The 18,152-nt window shown below is 42.5% G+C and overlaps 1 protein-coding gene across 2 annotated transcripts in view; it reads right to left on the bottom strand.

Annotated features, from left to right (window-relative positions):
• Positions 1-1,210: 1,210 nt before the first annotated feature.
• Positions 1,211-18,152, bottom strand: part of CPOX (coproporphyrinogen oxidase) — an 84,590-nt gene continuing 67,648 nt past the window's right edge. Inside the window, exons 3-9 of one of the 2 annotated variants that reach the window (XM_019922687.3) lie at positions 14,468-15,581; positions 12,188-12,331; positions 11,281-11,391; positions 10,506-10,647; positions 8,243-8,461; positions 4,331-4,435; positions 1,211-2,550 (exon numbers count right to left, since the gene is read on the bottom strand). In XM_019922687.3, the coding sequence (XP_019778246.1) occupies positions 2,463-2,550; positions 4,331-4,435; positions 8,243-8,461; positions 10,506-10,647; positions 11,281-11,391; positions 12,188-12,331; positions 14,468-15,017 (1,359 nt within the window). In that variant the 5' untranslated portion in view covers positions 15,018-15,581 and the 3' untranslated portion in view covers positions 1,211-2,462. The remainder of the gene's footprint in view (positions 2,551-4,330; positions 4,436-8,242; positions 8,462-10,505; positions 10,648-11,280; positions 11,392-12,187; positions 12,332-14,467; positions 15,582-18,152) is intronic. The other variant, XM_073804352.1, reaches the window with a different exon arrangement.

The following is an 18,152-nucleotide window of genomic DNA, read 5'->3' as shown; positions in this document are numbered from 1 at the left end:
TATACGTATATTCCCATATCTCCTCCCTCTTGAGCCTCCCTCCCACCCTCCCTATCCCACCCCTCTAGGTGGACACAAAGCACCGAGCTGATCTCCCTGTGCTATGCAGCTGCTTCTCACTAGCTATCTATTTTACATTTGGTAGTGTATATATGTCCACGACACTCTCTCACTTCATCCCAGCTTACCCTTCCCCCTCCCCATGTCCTCAAGTCCATTCTCTACGTCTGCGTCTTTATTCCTGTCCTGCCCCTAGGTTCTTCAGAACCTTTTTTTTTTTTAGATTCCATGTATATGTGTTCCCATATGGTATTTGTTTTTCTCTTTCTGACTTACTTCACTCTGTATGACAGACTCTAGGTCCATCCACCTCACTACTAATAACTCAGTTTCGTTTCTTTTTATGGCTGAGTAATATTCCATTGTATATATGTGCCACATCTTCTTTATGCATTCATCTGTCGATGGACACTTAGGTTGCTTCCTATTCGGTGAAGTAATTCTGAAGGGAGAGAATGGAGGTCAGAGTGACCAGAGGCAGGTAGGGTATGGCAAATATTCAGGTGAGAGGGAATGTGGGACCAAAGTAGAGTCATGGCAGGGGACAGAGGCAGGAAATAAGAAACATTTCAAAGGTGGACTCAACGGGATTTGATTAGGGCAATAAGGGACGGAATGCCAAATCTATTTTGGGTTTTGGGTGTGAAAGGCTATGTGGTGGTTTTGAAGATGATCACACATCTCTGACACTCCTCCCATTGAGAGCTGGGGTCTCATTCCCTCCCCGGTGAATCGGGAGCTGCTCTTAGAGACTCACTTGTAACCAACGGAATGTGAAGGACGTGACACTACATAACCTCTGGGGCTAGTGCTTTTCTGTGTCTGGCTTCTTTCACTTGGCATAATGACTTTCTGATATTCACCCATGTTCTTGCCTTTATCAATAGAGGTTCCTTTTCATTGTTGAGTAGTATTTTAACATATGGATATATTATAACTTGTTTATCCATTCACCTGCTGATGGGCAGTTGTGTCATTTCTAAATTTTGGCTACTGAGAATAAAGCTGCTATGAAAATTCAACTGCAAAATTTATATTTTTCTTGGGTAAAATACCTAGGAATGAGGAACTATGGTTTTAGTACTAAGAAATATTTATCTTCCCTATGTCAATTACCCTGGAAAAAATGAAAAATACAAACATTTCTTAGTCATATTTCATAATAAAATTTATCAGCACACCTGTTGTAAGAGTTGAAGAATTCATACATTTTCCAGCTCTACAGAGTCACACACGATCATACATTCAACATATTCCAAGATAATGCTTAATAATATGTAGGAAGATAACATTCCTTACAAACTTCAATATATTATGAATAAAATATTCACATTATTATATGAACACAGAAGTCTTGAGAACTCTGTTGTGATTTCCTCTTAAGAGCAAAGGTAAAAGTTGCAGAATCTCTAATTTAAGAAGAGGACTATTTCAATTAGTCCATATTCAAGGAAATATATTTATAAAATGCTTACATGCTTCTTACACTAGTTATGTCTGCTTTAATTAGAGAAGGAAAATGTTTCTCATTTCCTAAATTCACAACATCCCCAGGATTGTTCTTAGTCTAAACCTCCATACAGAAGTGTCTGGAATAGAAATTTTTAAGTATCAGAATCCAAGGGTATAAGCTTTCACATTCAAAAGTGCAAAGAATCTCAGCATCAACAAATTATAGTTCTACAAAAATCAAAATTACAACTTAGATATCCCTTGTTTAAATAACAGTGATGTCACTTTAGAGTTAACTACAGGTAATCACTGAATTGTAACATGCAGAGACTAAGAAAATTTCAAGTATCCCTAAATATCTATCATTACAAAAGTGAATATTTTATAATACTATGATCTCTAGAGAAAGATATATAAAGATTATGATCAAAGCAACTTCAGTAATGACAAAGTAAAATTTTTACTTTCATTTCCAGTTGCTTTCTAAAATTACCAGTCTCAATCTCATTGAATTAATGAAAATAAAATTTGTCCCTCAACAGATTTTTGTGGCTGAAACTAAACCTTTAAAAAATATATGAAACAAAAAAATAACATGAGAAGTTTCCTGATACAAATTCTAATATTTAGATCCCCTAAACCAATTCTTGGAAATTGTCACTGTTTGTAAACTAGTCATATAAAATGATTCTAAAAGTATAAACGAGCTTTACATCAACCAGTTGACTCTGACAAGCTGCCACCTCACCACCCACCACTGACAGCATCCAGCGGAAGCCTGTGGTGCTTAAAACACATTTCACCAGGAAAGGAGGCAGACTCCAGGGCGGAGAAGACTGGAGCTCTGAGACACAGGTAACTAAGTGCCACACAGTGGCGGTGGTGTCAGCCAGTGGAGCAGGGGGCCCGTTGTGTGTCCCCCAGACCCTAGGAAGACTGCTCTGCCTGCATCAATGCACCCAGTCCCTCGGATGGCGCAAAACGTCCAGAATTTCAGCTTCTTTGGAGTTCTCTGAGGGTGAATGCATGTACTCCCATCTATGCAGGTTCAAAACAGAAGCAAAAAACGTAATAACAATAAAAAATAAATAAACAACATACATAGCTCTTTATCTAAAATAAATGAAAAATAAAATTCTAAGAGTAATAAAAAGACTTATACCTCTTTGTCTCCACTAGGCTTTTAAAAAATATTTGCTGCTAAGGAAATAAAGTTTCTTAATAATTCCTGAGCATACTCTAGCTAATATTAATATTCCAGAGCCAAAACATACTTTTACTATAAACCAGGGTTTCATAAAGTATAGAACCTCAGGTGATGCATGGGCAAACTTTTCTTAGCTTAGTACTTTGGCATTTTTTTTCATGTGTTACTTTCTATTTATGACAGAAATGTTGGTTTGCCTTTAATTTTCTCTCTGAAAAAACTAAGAGTATAAAATTTAAGTAAATAATACCTCAGATTATATATAAATCTACAAATATGGTCAAAATGGTCAAACTGTAGCAGGAGATCTGGCAAACACTGGTTTAGATCAGAGGCTGCAAACTCTTCCTGTAAAGGGCCACATAATAAATACCTTAGGCTTTTGGGGCCACATACCTTTTGCAGTCTCTTGCCTATTCCTTTTTTGTTTGTCTTTAATAATCCTTGAAAAATGTAAATTCCATTCTTAGCTTAAGGGCTGTACATAAACACAAGTGGACCTAGATTTGTCCTGAAGCCTTAAGTTTGCAGACCCCTGGTGCAGACTTTAAGAAGCTAAAAATAACCTGTTGCATTAATGTTATTCAGTTGAGCAGGGGATTGATTTATAATCCGCCCTTACCTGCAGTTTGGAATGTGCATTATAATTAGGGGCCAGCAGAGATCAGGTAGACTACCCGAGGCCTTAAGATCTCATGTCTACTTTTTAATCACATCTTGCCTCTAGGGTGGCAAGAACACCTAACAGTGATGTGCATGAGAATCCAGCCAAGGACATGAGACCCCACGAGCAACAGCTAAACAAGGACAGAGCCAATGCCATTCTGAATGTAGTGACAATGGTAGAGGGTACTGATCTCACAAGGCTAGATCTGCACAGCAGAAGGACGCAAGGCAGACCCTCAATGCCAGCCAGTCCATTCTTATTTGGATATTTAAACTCATGGAGAAAAGAAGATTCTAGCTCTTCTAAAATAAGCAATGGTCATATTTTTTCTGATCTTTTCTGTTTCAGTCTGGATACACACCATTCTCACTTCCTCAAAGCCAAAAAAAGTCAACTGTAGATCTTTATTAACCTAATAGCACCAACATAAATAGATTTTAAAATTCCCCACAGAGATTCAATTAACCTTTATGGAAGCACACCATGGCAGCACGTAAACCATCTGAAATAATCCTGCAAACTTTTGTACAAGCTTAATACTTCATAGTGGAGAATAAGACCTTTCCCCACAAGTGCAATCATTTCCAATAAAATTAAAGAGCTGTTATGTTCATATAAATCTGCTTTGCTCATAGCTCTTCCTAGAAAATTACCAAGTAGGAACAGTCAATCTAGCTCCCTAGACACCATCATCCACCCTATCTTCTCACTCCCTCTATCCTTTCCCTGCTCTCACATATAAAGCTATATCATTTATCCTGCCACCCCTTAAAAAAAAAATTTGATTTTCCTGTGATTTGCCTGTGATTTTCTTATACAGGCAGCAAGGTCAAAACCAATGAAGTCTTTAGGAAAGACATTTGTGGTGTCAATGTCCATGTTTTGTGGGGATTAGAGGATTGTCGGGTTAGGGAATAACTATTATTCTTATGAGTTATTCTTACCGGGCGGTGAGAGGTAAAGACATCAAGATGCTTTCGATCCTGGATCCTGGAGTGAAGAGGCCAAACTTTGTACCCCGATCATACAGCAGGTTAAATTCTACATACCTGACATAAAAACATCAAATAAGATTAAGGGCTGGCTGAGTAAACCCTTTCTTAAGATTAGTCCATAACAAATACTTAAAGGGGGGGGCACCTTCCCACCACCTCCCACCCCATCAGCTGGAACTGGCAGAGAAAACACCAGTCTCGTCAGTTGAGTTTTCGCCATCTGGAAAGGCATAAAGAAAAGGCTATTCTATCCAACAAACAATAGGATATAGATTCAGCCCCAACACAGAGCAGTTACAAAACAATAAGGTTATGTTTTCCAATAAATAAACAGAACGAACACAAAGCTTAGAACTTGAAGGCACAAAAACAATTAAGAAAAGCAAATGGCACTGTTTATCAGGATAAAACAGCTCTCTCTGGCCCTCGCCTAGAGTCTGAGATGCCTCACAGTCAAAGACTTCATTTCACTGCTAATAACTCACACGAACTAAGACAGTGTAAGGCTCTTGTAATTGAAAAGCCAAGAAAAGATTACAGAAATCTATTAATAATTACTAATACATTCTAGATATTTCCTTTTCTTAAAATAGTTAACAGCATTAATAAGCAGTCTTCCTGCAAATTAATGACAAAGTCATAATAGAAGGTAGTGATTGAGTTGCAGTGCTCAGTCCTTAGCATCAACTAAAACCTGGTTCAGCATATTAGTTTTCCATGAACTGCCAGAGTCATATCTAAACTCTGTCTAGCTTAAAAATCTGTGATTGCCTTTAACATCATGAGATCCTTTGTAAAAGGGTCTGTTCTCTCCAATTTCAAAAGATAATTTCTACTACCCAAAAGAATTGAGAAAGATCCATAAATCTGAAAATTTCAATAGTCCCCCTTCATATCATTTCTCAACTCGCTCAAAAACTACTCTCTTGGTCTAAACTTCCCTCAGTCTGGATACACACCATTCTTTATGCATGGGTTACTGTATTTAATCACATGGGTTTATGCATGGGTTACTGTATTTAATCACAACTAGAGAAAAATATTCTCTAGATTCCCACAGTCCTTCCATTTTTAGAAAGCAACCTTCACTGTGGAAACTTGCCAAAGGCTCTGAGAAAATTTAAATAAATTACATTCATGGATCCCTTTCTAGTCCTCACCACTTATTTATCACTGATTGAGTTCTGTGCACTAATAACTATTTAATACCTTCTTATGTCTGTTTCAAAAGATAATTTAAATGGATCTTCTTAACTTCTTCCTAAGACCATGGAAAAGAATTCCAGTCTCTCAGCTCCCTTTTTCACCCCTGATGTTACCCTCCTGAAACATGATATTTAAGAGATGGCTGTGACTCTCTATTTGTACAGATGTCTTGTTCAAAGACCCTCGTAAGGAGATCCCAAATGAGCCTCTATAGGATCCCTGTGCTGCTTTTCTGTTCTGAGCGAACAATGCTCCTTTCTGTATATCAGCCTGACTCTCACCAGGTTTTCCTTAGATCTGATCTTTCTGATCCTTTCCATACATTTATCCTCTCCGAGGTACCTACAAACTATGAACCTTAACCACTCCCTTCAATTTAACTGATACCTACACTGTATCCTGTCTCCCTTTCCCAAAATACAGCAAAACAAAAAAGGAGACTAAGACTGGAGGTTCAAGGTCTGGGGAGAGAATAGTAGTAACTGAGGACAAGAGACTCAATGAGATAGCCAAGTAAGAGGCTGCAAAGTCAAAAGAGAAGCAGCCTAACCACTGCAGGGGAAAGTCATACAGAAGGGGATGCGAGGAAGTGGGGAAGAGTAATATAGATAATGGGTTATGAATGCCGTGTAAGAAAGTGAAGACAGGGCTCATAACCGCAGCAAAGAGCTGGGGTTATCTTAAGCCCCAGAGATTTCTGCCATTTTAAGGCCCAGAGATATGGGTGGTAGAAGGAGCCTCTCTTTGAAAGTACAGTCACCCACCACACCACAGAAAATCAACCTAATACCCCACACTTCTGCCTAATTCAAAAAACACGGACATGAAATGATACACACAAATGGAACTTTCAAAATATGTTGTCAATTAATAATAAAAAACAAAACAAACAAAATAAAACATCATTCCTATGTCCAAGAAGTTTTCAAGGCTTCACACCTCATTAGTATTCATGAAACCTGCCAGCTTTGCGTAAGAAATCTTACGCAAAACTAGAACATTGCACTTTCCACAGAGTTTTTCTTTTTTTAGTTTCTTGTTTGTTTTTTATTGGAGTTTGTTGTTGTTGTTTCCACAGAGTTTTAAATCATCCTCTTAGGATGGTCTTCCCCACTACACTGTGAGCTTTTCCCAGCATGGTCCCTAGCCATAGGAGGCACCTAATCAACTCAAGTGAAGGGAAGGAGTAGTAAAGGTGTATCTGGGAAATCATAGGACCAAAAAAAAAAAAAAAAAAAGTCCCAAAACAGATGCATAACGTCCCGAAACAGAAGCACTGTTAAAGAACTGTCTAACAAGAACACGTAATCAATTCTCATTTTCCCAAGTTTATAAACAGGGAGCAAGCAAGCAGAGGTAGTCCTAAGAAAGAATAAACAACAAACATTTACCTTGAGACTTTGAACATTATCTAAGTTGACCTTTTAGCTTTACCTCCTTAAGTACCCAAAGTTTCATATGCCTGAGACAAAATTAACATAAATGAGAAAATCCATTTTATAGCCATGGACCAGTAGTACACGTGCAATTAAGATGGTAATGAGAAACCGCTGTGAGAGGGAAGACTGGATAATTTGGAGCTGATTCACAATCACACCCCTGCTGAAGATGACCTCACGCTGGTCACCCAACTGAGCTCACCAAGCTGCGTGCACAACGCAGGGTGGCTAAGGTGAGCATCGCAGTCAGAAATAAGACCTACTTAACTTCATTCACATCTAAGAAAGTCTGCAAGTTTTGAAGGCACGATGACCTGGTTCCACACCTGGGATCTTTTATTTACTAGCTGTGTAAACTTGGGCAAGGGACTTACTTTGCTAAGTTTTGTCATCTGTAAAATGATGATAATTACACCAATCTCACAGCTTTGTGAAGAAATTTAGATGCAAACTGCCTAACATATTAGCCAGCACATATTAACATCTCCATAATTAATAAATACTATCATTAAGTGTAAATGATTTCTGAAGTGATTATTTTCATCATAACACCTTCCATGAAAACCTAAAGATAAATGAAAAAAATGTGTGATTCCAAATTTACAAAGCAGCAAAAACATTACATGATTCCCCTATCTTGGCGTAAGGCTGGAAGGTCTTGCTAGAAGAAACTATAAGAAATCAGCAGAAATAAATTCAACAAGTTCTTACTATAGGCCTAATATGGTTCTCCAATGTATACACAAGTTAAACAAACTTTGCTCTTTTTATAATACTATTTTATACAATGTTTCTTAATTCACTTGATATTTATCTAGTTATGAAAAGAAATTAGGGTGAGTATTAACAAAACTCTGACAGGGCTTCCCTGGTGGCGCAGTGGTTGAGAGTCCGCCTGCCGATGCAGGGGACACGGGTTCGCGCCCCGGTCTGGGAGGATCCCACGTGCCACGGAGCGGCTGGGCCCGTGGGCCATGGCCGCTGAGCCTGCGCGTCCGGGGCCTGTGCTCCGCGGCGGGAGAGGCCATAACAGTGAGAGGCCCGTGTACCACCAAAAAAAAAAAAACAAAAAAACAAACAAACAAAAAAAACTCTGACAAAGTATCTGCCCAAGACAACATATCATCCACTCTGATTACGGCTGCCCCACTTCCCGACCTCCTACCCACCCCAGAGTTACGCAATGAGACGGTTCATTCTCCGGTCACTCACTCACCGTCCTCTCCGGAGCTGCTGCCACAACTTCTCCCGGGGGGTGAAGGAGTCATCACAGTGCTTTTTCACAAGGGGGATATAAGAAGGAATGACAGCCTGGGCACAGCTCTGCACAAAGCAAAAGACCTCCTCCTTGGATGGAGAGTCAAGGTCATCAAAAAAGATACCCCCGATGCCCCTCCGCTCCCCACGATGGGCTATAAAAAAGTAATCGTCACACCTGGAAAATACAGCAAGGCCAAATCAGGGACCAAAGAGGAAAAAACAGACAGACATGAAAATCAGTGTGAGCATTTCAGCTTAGAGCACCATCCCTGACTAATGCCAGCACAGCGCCCTCACTTTTTGTCCATGTCTGAAAATGAAACTAGAGTTTTAGACAGATTTCCTGCAGTTATCAACAACGAAGAAAATGCTTACACTTTTACCTACAAAGCAACAGGCAAGCTAATACATGTCTATCTGAAGATGTGGCACTCTTAAGACCTTTACTGAAAAGAAACAGAGTCCACTATTAATACTGTATTTCCTTCTTTTTTTTTAAGCACTGTATTTCTTAAAACAAGTGGTGCTGCTGCCCTCAGAAGCACTGCTACTTTTGCAGCAGGCAGGAATCCTCTACCAACAATGACACAAACCAGGTCCTTGATGGAGTGCTAACCCCTAAGCTGTCTGAATCAGTTCTTATTCACCAAAGGAAGGCAGAGTAAATTATCTCTAAGGTCTCTTTCGGCAATAAAATGTGATGACTCTATAGCATGCATAACTCGGGGGAGGGTTGGTGGAAGGAAATGTTCAGAGAATAAGAGTCTTCAGAACATTAAAGGTTGCCCTTGTGAACCAGCACATGAAACTATCAATTTGTTTTTGACTCTTTCCCCACCTGTGCCTACTAGAGCAGATTTCCTAAGTCTTTCCTAATTGCTAAATTTGCAGTATAGTTTACATCCTGGAAATAGTTTTCATTATCTCTGTATAATGAGGGTTCCTAAATAGAAGACCTGTACAAACAAAAACTAAAAACTATTGAAAAGGTTATCTTAAAAATAGCCTTAATAGCTTAAAGTTTAAAAAAAAAAAAAGGCAGCAGATGCAAATCCCTAGAACTGATGTGCTGGTATAATTCACCTTGACTGTGACTTCCTGGCTTTTCTTCACAGGTACATTTTATTAACAGAATTAAAGTATATCCTGAGCAAGGCTGTAAAGCCAGCTTTAACTAAATCATGTTATTTCCAAATCTCTTTTCATGATATTATGAAATGAAGAGATTTACTAAATACGTATACTAAAATTTTTGGCTAGCCCGCATCCTAGATATTTTATTAATACTACTCAGATAAAGTTCTTCAGTAATAGCGATAAAAGGAAACCAAAAAACAAAAAGAGAGAGAGAATATCTACCCCACCAATCCTCCTCCTGAAAGGAAGCTGATTTGTAAGAGAAAAACAACCCTTCATCCTACATCTGTGTGTCCATAGCTGTCCAGTGTTTCGTGGTAATGTCAAATCAAAGAGAGGTTATTTAAATGTTTTATAATTTCTGAGGATTTTAAAGCTGAACTCCATATTCTTAGATAAATAACATCAAGATTCCACAAATATTAGCACTAAAAGCAAAGCAAAAAAAAAAAAAAAACCCAAAAACCCTTTCTGTTCCTCCTTTTTCTAGAATGGCAATTAGCTCTAAGCAGTGTTGAGTACATTATTATTCCAAACAACTTATGCACAGACTCCATTCCACATCTACCAAATATCCTGGGTCTCCTCACACCTTTTTTCTTTACCATTAGAGTTCCTTTCACAAAGTTTCCAATCCCACTTTCTCCTTGTCCAAAATCTCCGGTACATTTGCACCTCTCCTAATAGTTCTCCAACCCTTTCCATGCCCTAACACATTTCCATGGCAACGAGATAATCCTCGTGTGGGATGAGAATTTAATATCCCACTTTAGGATTAAAAAGCCTCTGATTCTCAGGCATATATCACCTTCAAGTTTATATCCTAAAACATCTGGTATCAAAAATGATATTGCTGCCCAATTTTTATCACAGACATTCAAATATTCCTAAGAAAATAATGTATTAAAACCACTTAAAACTCGTATCTCACTTCTGGTGAAAGGAAGGAAGGGAGGGAGGAAGGAAACAGTTCAACCTTCATAAGCTGAAAAAGATACTTAGTGACACGGTAGTGCCTTCAGGATCTACAAAAGGAATGGAAAATACTTAGCGGTCATGAAAAGTTCAATAACTTTACCTACCATTTTTTAAATTTGGGGTAGAGATCTGGACCATGCTGGTCACAAGCCTTCTTTAGAGTCCTGTGAAAATGCACTGCATCCTCTTGGTTCAAGTATGTTGGGGTAAGGTCACATCCACCACCAAACCACCACTGCTTGTTACCTACCAAACCGAGACATGTGATTCTGATGTGGACTTTGAGATGCAGCACACTACTCAAAAGGAAAAGTTAAATACGTTGCTTTAAATGCCATCACCTGCAGAGACACCAAAAGGCGTGGCGTGCACTGCACAGGTGCTCTGACAGGGTAACAGCTGGCCTAGCTAATGGCAAACATAGACTGGAACTATATTTACATAATGAAGCATGATCAACTGCACCCCATCTTAAACCCACTGACAATGCACTAGTGAGTGGCAAAGCTACACATGTGGAAAATAATTTCCAAAAGCAAGTTCTCAATGGCAACTAAACACTGCACGTGAGGTTTTCCTTTGGATGTAATAAATTTATATTTGCAAAGAACCCTGTGTGCACTTTAAGTTCGGGTTCATTAAATCATTCCTTGTGTGTTGGAGGAAAATGGGTATGCCAGAGACCAGCCAATACCACTTTCACTTTTCACACCTAATAAATAATCCATTACACCTGCCAAGGAATAAGCTTTCACGTTTCCCAAAAAACCTAGTTAAGATGGTATTTATTTTTTCTTGATTTTAGATGTTATGCCCCCTAATGTGTTTTAAAATACACATTTTGCACAATAATACTTTCCACACCTCCAGAGCCCTTACCGTCGGCTTCTTCTACTTCAAAGTATCTGTAGTTGAAATGGATAGTGGGAGCATGAGGATTCTTGGGGTGGATAACAGAGCTCACGCCCATAGCAGAAAACGGCAATTTACCTGGAAAGTAAAACATGCAGTGAGCTGCACTCGATCACCTGGCTTGATACAAATTAACTCCAACATGGTTTCTGAATCAATTTTCAAAGGTTGATTTTCAATTTGTCTCTTAAAATATAATTTTTAAAAAGTAACTGTGTCAGGCTTCCCTGGTGGCGCAGTGGTTGAGAGTCCGCCTGCCGATGCAGGGGACACAGGTTCGTGCCCCGGTCCGGGAAGATCCCACATGCCGTGGAGCGGCTGGGTCCGTGAGCCATGGCCGCTGAGCCTGCGCGTCCGGAGCCTGTGCTCCGCAACGGGAGAGGCCACAACAGTGAGAGGCCCGCGCACCACGAAAAACAAAAAGTCACTGTGTCTTCAAGTCCGTTCTCTATGTCTGCGTCTTTATTCCTGTCCTGCCCCTAGGTTCTTCATAACTATGGACATATATACACTACCAAATGTAAAATCGATAGCTAGTGGGGAGCAGCCGCATAGCCCAGGGAGATCAGCTCGGTGCTTTGTGACAGCCTAGAGGAGTGGGATAGGGAGAGTGGGAGGGAGACGCAAGAGGGAGGAGATATGGGGATATATGTATACGTATAGCTGGTTCACTTTGTTATAAAGTAGAAATGAACACACCATTGTAAAGCAATGATACTCCAATAAAGATGTTAAAAAAAAAAAGTAATTGTGAACATGCTCAGCTGGCATAGGCACCCAGATGGAATTTTACAGAAGCAATATGTACTTTATAAATAAAACTTGCCAGGAGAAAAGGTTTACAGGGACTATTAAAGGAGATTGTCTGATTTACCATCTTTCGTCTTTAGCTTTTTTCCTCTGCTTCTCATCTGTTTTGCTGCTTCCTCAGAAAGATTTCCATGAACGACAGAAATGCTCACCCCGGCCTTTTCAAAAACATGCCCATCTTGAAGTACACAGCTGATGCCACCACCTCCTGTTTATGGAAATGTAAAATGAGGAGAGAATGTTAAGGGTATATGGGAAGTTAAAAACAACTGCTGCACGAAGGTGGTGGGATTAGGAGTTATTTTCCTCCTCTATTTTCCAAATCTTCCATAATATCAGCATATTTATAATTTTTAAGTACAATAAAATTAGATAACCAGCTTAGCTTTATGACATTTGCTACTGATCATGGGTGAATATTTTATCTCCCCACACCACCCAACCGAATACTCTCCTACATCCTTATGTCATCATCTAAAATGAATCACTGGAATAGTTTCCCTTCAAATAAGACTGTTCAGAACGGCAGCTGTTGGTTGTGATACATGAGAGAAAGCTAAGATTAAAAACAGGAATAAGTACATTCAAAGAGTGTTCCTGTATTGCCAAATTTAAGAGCTCCACATTGTTTCAATTGTTTTTTCTCAGTGTGCTGTTTGCCTTTTAATTTTGTTTACAGGTAATTAAAAAACAGATACTGAAATGCTTAAGGAATTCGGAAGCTTGAACTGAGTGAGACACATTAACATTTAGGTATATGAGCTTTACTACTAGTAGCTGGTTTGTTTTTTGAAGACACTAGAGGTACCACAAGAGTTAATTGTTTCATGAAGCTTCATGTTTGGCTTGTTTTATTTCTAAAAAGTTTTAGAGCTGGATGGGACATGAGATGATCCAGTACGACCCTTGTATATTTCAAATGAGAAAACTGAGGCCCAGAAAGGCAAAATACTTTCTCCAAAAACACACAACTAGTAAGTGGCCCAAACAATTTGTCTCAGTGCTTTCTAAGCATCAAACAATATTTGCAGCACTTCATATATATACACCTTATTTTATCCTTATAATACATTCATATGTTATTTATAATTTCATTTCATAGATGAGGAAACAGAGGCACAAAAAGTAACTACTGAAGGTCACACAGCTAGTCCAGGTTGTGTCCTGATTCAACAGTCTTCACTTAAAAAATTAGAAGATGGAGGACTTCCCTGGTGGCAGTGGTTAAGAATCTGCCTGCCAATGCAGGGGACACGGGTTCGAGCCCTGGTCCTGGAAGATCCCACATGCTGCGGAGCAACTAACAACTAAGCCCATGCACCACAACTACTGAGGCTGCGTTCTAGAGCCTGTGAGCCACAACTACTGAGCCCACGTGCCACAACTACCGAAGCCCACGCACCTAGAGCCTGTGCTCCGCAACAAGCCACCCCAATGAGAAGCCCACATGCCGCAACAAAGAGTAGCTCCCGCTCACCACAACCAGAGAAAACCTGCGCGCAGCAACCAAGACCCAACACAGCCAAAAATAAATTAATTAAAAAAAATTATAAGATGGAAAACACTATGAAAACCAGATTTAACTTCATTTAAAATAAATGTGGCAGTATCACAGCCCCAAATCAGCTGATGAGAAGTTGCTGCAGTAGTCCCAGGTAAGAAGAATCAGAAATCCTTTAAGTTTATGACCTAGATGTAAGGTTTCACTGTATAGGCAATAACATGGTCATGAATGTAGGACACTATAAGTACTAGGTTATAATACTTAAGTATTTTACCAGTGGAAATAAAGATTTTCCTGGCACGAAATCTGATGGGTGCATTTGGCAGAACTACTGACAAGCCAGGTCAACTATTTCTTGCGCAACCTGGGGAAAAGACACAATGACACAGTAACTCCCTCAGCTGGAGGAGACTGGTTCACCCTTAGTAAAGAGGAGATGACTTTCTTTTTCCATCTCCAAAGGAAAAGAAAGGGTAAACGCACCCAGAGAAGCAGAGGAAATGTGGAGAAAATCTATGCTCAGTTACAACCTTGGACATCCAAGCCTGTTGGCTAAAACTGACCTTAAGACTTGTATGAAAAATGCCATATAAAATTGCAAAGATTTTTTAAATGTCCAGTACTAGAGTGACAGCAGATCTGGGTCCACACCTGCAAGCTGAGGGCTGATGACCCTGTCAGTGTCAATCGTTTTAAAGGTGTCCCTTTTAACCTAGCAGCCGCTGTGTAGGTACCCCTTTCCTTACTCCCATCCCCTATTCTGAGTCATTTTCTGCCTGCAAACTAAAGCCCGACCTCTCTTCCCCATCTCCACCTCCCGCTAGGGGCCGACCTCCTCACCTTCCTTCCTCTCCCACCGGTCCACAGAGAAGCGGGCGCCCCCGTCCACCTCTGCCAGCGCCTGGCACACCTGGGCCTGGGTCTCCAGGATCAGCAGCTCCATCTTGGTCTTCATGTCGCCCGGCCTCCTCCGCAGCTCGTGCAGGTCGGTCACAGGCGAGGCCATGAAGCAGCTGCAGCGGCGGGCCAGCTCGTCGTCCTCCTCCTCCGGCCTCCCCGGCGAGGGGCTCGGCGCCCCCGAGCTCTTGCTCGCCATCTCCGCCCGCTCCACGTGCCCGAAGGCGGCGGCGGCCAGCCCGGCCAGCCCCGCCAGCCCCGCGGCCAGCCCCGCGGCCAGCCCGGTCCTTAGCCGGGGGCCGCCTCCCGCAGTAGGGCCGTACCCCAGCCCGCGGTTCTGCTCGGGGCAAGCGGTGCCAGGGGGGCGGCAGAAGCGTCCGGCCGCGCAGCGCAGGGACCAAGAGCGCAGGGACCAAGAGCGCAGCTCCCCGCAGCCGCCCCGCGCCGCGAGCCAGCAGGGGCCCGCGCTCAGCTTGCCCAGGTGCATGGCCATACTCCCGCACTGTCACCCTGGGCAGTGCCCACCTCCCGCAGACAGGCCCCTGAGCCCTCTGGAGTTCCGAGCGGCGAGCGGCGAGCAGCGAGCGGCGCAGGCACAGTGAAACTTCGCCAGAAAAGAGCTACTACCGGGTCGGCTCCCCGGCGTAGGATGCCGGGAGCTGTAGTCCCGGCTCCTATCGCCGCCTGCAGGGGCGCGCCCGGGAGATAAAAGAATCCACCGTCCCCAGAAGGGCGGGGCCCACGGGTAGAGAACTGGGGTGCTGGGTAGGAGAGGGCAGTGGAAGCGAAGGCGGAGATAAAAGAGGCCGTCTTGTCACGTACAACCTCTGGTCTGCGGTTCACCCAATCACAGGGAGAAGACAAAGTAGGGCTGGACGCGCTGAGGGCTAACCGGGGAGAAATGTGGCCAGAGACCCCTGCCCAACTTACATTTCTAAACAGCCTTGCAAACCCTGCCTCCTGTATGTATAGATGGCCCCTTCGTCCCCGGTTCTGGTCCTCTAGAGCTTCTAGAGCTTGTAGGATTGGTGGGGGCGGAGCCTGGGAAACTCCTTACCTATGGGCTAGTTTTTAAAAGGAGTCGGAAAAGCTAGTTAAAGGACTCCTAAGAAAATCCTAGGAAAAGACTTTCTGGGATCAACTCCATATCACAGTTGTATCATAAAAATCTTCCCAGGCCTTGCTTTTACAGTGCCCACTTGGGCTTCCCTGGTGGCGCAGTGGTTGAGAGTCTGCCTGCCGATGCAGGGGACACGGGTTCGTGCCCCGGTTCGGGAAGATCCCGCATGCCGCAGAGCGGCTGGGCCCGTGAGCCATGGCCGCTGAGCCTGCGCTTCCGGAGCCTGTGCTCCGCAACGGGAGAGGCCACAATAGTAAGAGGCCCGTGTACCGCAAAAAAAAAAAAAAAAAAACACAACGATTACAGTGCCCACCTAATTATTTTGGAACTAGGAAAAGCAAAGTGTTTTATTACTAAACCGGCATAAAACTTAGGAACTGGTGTGTCTGGCTGCTCAAGGAAGAAGAGATTTAAACATACGGATCCTACAGTTGTAGAGTGCTGCCAAGTATTTCTCACGTTTAGTACTTGCAGCAACTCCGGTAAGCTAGGCAGGACAGACATTCACACTCCTTCCTCTTCTCACCCACAGCGCGCACATGCACGCACACACACACACACACACACACACACACACACACACGTTAAGAGAAATGAGGAAAGAAGCTAACATAGGTTTGGTAGATTTTTTTTGTTCCTGTAACCATGCCACAGTTCCATGTTGTCTGGACATAAGAGTGTAAGAAGGACTGTCATGGGCTAATTCGTCCCTTAAGTCTCCAGGATGATTTTAATTTCTAGTAGTAGATAATTACGTAAGCCACTGGTGGTGGTTTCTACGTTTTTTCTTGGTGGCTAGATGCAGTGATGGAAATTCCATGGCTGCGGGTCAAACCAGTTTTTCAAGGCAGTATATTTTATCAACCACAACAGCATCCAGCAGCTCTTACACAGAGCATATTGTTGGTGGGCATGCTTGACTCTCTAGCAGATTCTCTAATGTTAAAGGCCTGGATTAAGAAGTGAATGAACTACGTTGGGGGAAGCTTTTAGCTGTAGTGTAACTTGCCGGGAGGCTGAGTTGGCAAAGGAAAGAAAAGATAAGAACTATCAGTGTATAATGCAGCCCACTGCAGGGAACATGGGGACTGAGTGAGCACCAAGAGGGGCCCAAACCCAGCCTGGAAGCCTGGCAGGTCTTTTGGCAGGGGAGAAACCAGAGCCGAAGAACCTTAAGGAGGTTTAGCCCTCAACAGGGTGAGGGAGGGTCTGGGAGCTCTGTGGGGGAGGGATTAAGAAACATTAGCTGGGTATTAACCCTCCTTGACTGGTCTAGACCATTGAAAAGAACACCTCAAGGTGTAAGGGAGGAGGTGAAGGACAGACGGTGTCTGTGTTCAGAGAAGAAAGATCCACAGGGCAGTTTGGGGCCTCAGCCCTATCGGATATCCTTGCGGCATCCTGGGTCCTGGGCCTATGCACCTGCCCACAATCACTTTGTCACTCCTAATCCCATTCCTGCCTCACCTCTCTCTACCTGGGCAACTCTTTTGTGCCTTTCAGAACTGGGATCTGGCTTCACCTCCCACTGATGCCATCCCTGACCCTCCCAGGCTGACTTGGATAGCATCTTCTCCTCCTCTAGGCTCCTGTGCTCACCCCTACCTAACACTTGTCCTACAGACAACACATCCGTCTACCCCACCAGACTGTGAGCTTCGTGAGAGCAGGGTCTTTGTGTCCCCAGCACCTACCACAATGCCTAGCGTGTGGCTGGCTCTGAATGTTTATAGAATGAATGAACAGAGGGCAGACTGAGCAGGAGACACTGCCAGACGCTCCAAAGGAATCAAGAAGAAAGAGAGTTGTGAGACAGTGAGATGTGAGGGGAGAGGGAGAGGGGGCAAAACTGATGAAGGGGGTTAAAAGGTACAAACTTTCAGTTATAAAATAAATAAGTCCTGTGGATATAAGATACAGCATGATGACTATAGTTAACAATACTATACTGTATATTTGAAAGTTGCTAAAAGAGTAGATCTTAAAAATTCTTATCACAAGAAAAAAAATTTGTAACTATGTGTGGTGATGGATGTTAACTAGTTAATTGCAGTGATCATTTTGCAATAGATACATATATAAAATCATTATGTTGTACACCTAAAACTAATTTAATATTATATGTCAATTATACCTTAATTTTTTAAACAACAGAAAAAGAACTATCACTCAGGGAAGGCTTTGTTTGCCTTTTCTAGATGCCTGTGATGGGGTTTTTTTGTTTGTTTTTGTTTTTTTGCGGTACGCGGGCCTCACTGTTGTGGCCTCTCCCGTTGTGGAGCACAGGCTCCGGACGCGTAGGCTCAGCGACCATGGCTCGCAGGCCTAGCCGCTCCACAGCATGTGGGATCTTCCCGGACTGGGGCACGAACCCGTGTCCCCTGCATCGGCAGGTGGACTCTCAACCACTGCGCCACCAGGGAAGCCCTGTGATGGGTTTTGACTGAGCCTGGTGGTGATAAGTGAACCTCATTAATGAAAAGGAACCTCTCTCGCCCATTTTCCTTT

The sequence above is a fragment of the Tursiops truncatus genome, chromosome 4, assembly GCF_011762595.2.
Source record: "Tursiops truncatus isolate mTurTru1 chromosome 4, mTurTru1.mat.Y, whole genome shotgun sequence".
NCBI classification, from domain to species: Eukaryota; Metazoa; Chordata; class Mammalia; order Artiodactyla; family Delphinidae; genus Tursiops; species Tursiops truncatus.
Note: the sequence above shows the minus strand (reverse complement) of the source record. Positions and strands in the feature narration are given on the sequence as shown.